Raw genomic sequence first — 1,514 nt, 5'->3', positions numbered from 1 at the left:
TTTGATAGGGATGAAGCAACAATTTGATAGAGATGAAGCGAGGCAACAGCATGATAGGGATGAAGCAACAAAAGCGACAGCAACAACAACAACAATAACAACGACAACAACAACAACTACAACTACAGCAGCTACAACAACAACAGTAATAACAGCAACAAGAAGAAGAATATATCTAATGGGATAAGGTAAGGTATCGCGAGATGAGATTAACATAGCAGATGAATAGAAGTCAAATGAGTAGAGGCAAGAAAAGAATATGAGAAAAAGAGATGAAAGGAAATGAGAAGAAGAATATGTCAAATGGGATAGGGTAAGGTATGGAGCGGTATGAGATAAAATATGCGGAAGTGTGGAACGACGAGATGGAATAAAGTGGAATGAGTATGGAGGTGAGATAAAATGAAGAATTGTCGAGGTGAGAAAAGGTAGGGTGGAATGTGGTCAGGTAGTCTCAGATTAGTTGAAATGCGTTTAGATAAAATGCAAACAAAATTAGAGGTGGTATAGGTATCTTATCTTATCTTATCTCTACTTTATTAATTAAATTAGTTGACTCGAGATGAGATGAGATGTCATAGTTGTATCAGGGTGACTCGAAGACCGATGAAATGAGACAAGGGTAAAGAAGGTGGATTAGTTTTGAAAAATTATTTTACAGTACTTCAAAGACAAATTATAAGTTAGTTTAGTGCCGGAGACCAGAGGTATTACTAGAGAGTATTAAGACGATAGATCTTTGTTAGGAAAAGAGCCAACACATTTGAACCGCCCACGAGATGGAATGAAAGAATAATAAAAGAATAGAAGAGAGGTGAGATGAAATGATTGGGAATAACACTGACTAGAGTAAAGTTGTAGGTGATGTCTAATTTTATGACAAGTGTATGCTATGATTAGATAACACTGAAGGTTGAGATTGTATCATGTAAATAGGATGTTATTTGATCCTTCTTTTGTATCAAACATTATATGGTCCTTATCTCTCCTCCTTATATTTGTACATTACGATCTACTAACACCACTAACCTTCGGGACTTACGTGACTTAAATGTGCAGCAAATGCCGTATAAAACTCTTACTAAAGAAAACGAAAACAATCATTTCCCTTCCACCTTACCTTGGGCGGGGCTGTAAGACTCTGCTGACTGCAGTCTGCCACTCCATTGGAGCAGGAGCGGCAGCGGGCGGGGCATGGCACTTGGGCGTGGCTCACGGGGGCGTGGCTTGCTAGGAACAACAGGAGCGCTGATTGGACGAGGGCGCCGATCGTGGGCGTGGCGACCATCGTGTGTTGCGTCACGGGGAGTGTTTAGCCTGGGGAAGAAGTGGGTGGGTTAATTTAGCTTGAGGTGGGCGGGGGAGGTGGACTTGGAGATGAAAGGGGGAAGGGGTCGTGTATAGAGAGCTTGACTGACCCTCACTATGTCCTTTTTTTCTGTAACAATTAAGTCGAAAAGGGATGTTTTGTTATCTCTCCTTTACTCAGTATGTTTTGCTTTGGTGCCCCCCCC

General features: G+C 41.3%; 1 protein-coding gene across 1 annotated transcript in view; it reads right to left on the bottom strand.

The window, feature by feature from the left end:
* The window catches only part of LOC101853514 (slit homolog 3 protein), a gene marked incomplete at its 5' end in the record, with an annotated part of 9,543 nt that extends 8,225 nt beyond the window's left edge, over positions 1 to 1,318 (bottom strand). The window contains 1 exon segment of the mRNA XM_013090318.1: positions 1,121 to 1,318. Coding sequence (XP_012945772.1) covers positions 1,121 to 1,288 — 168 coding nt within the window.
* Positions 1,319 to 1,514: the final 196 nt, after the last annotated feature.

Source organism: Aplysia californica, unplaced genomic scaffold, assembly GCF_000002075.1.
Source record: "Aplysia californica isolate F4 #8 unplaced genomic scaffold, AplCal3.0 scaffold01220, whole genome shotgun sequence".
NCBI lineage: Eukaryota > Metazoa > Mollusca > Gastropoda > Aplysiida > Aplysiidae > Aplysia > Aplysia californica.
This window is presented reverse-complemented; position numbering and strand designations above follow the sequence as displayed.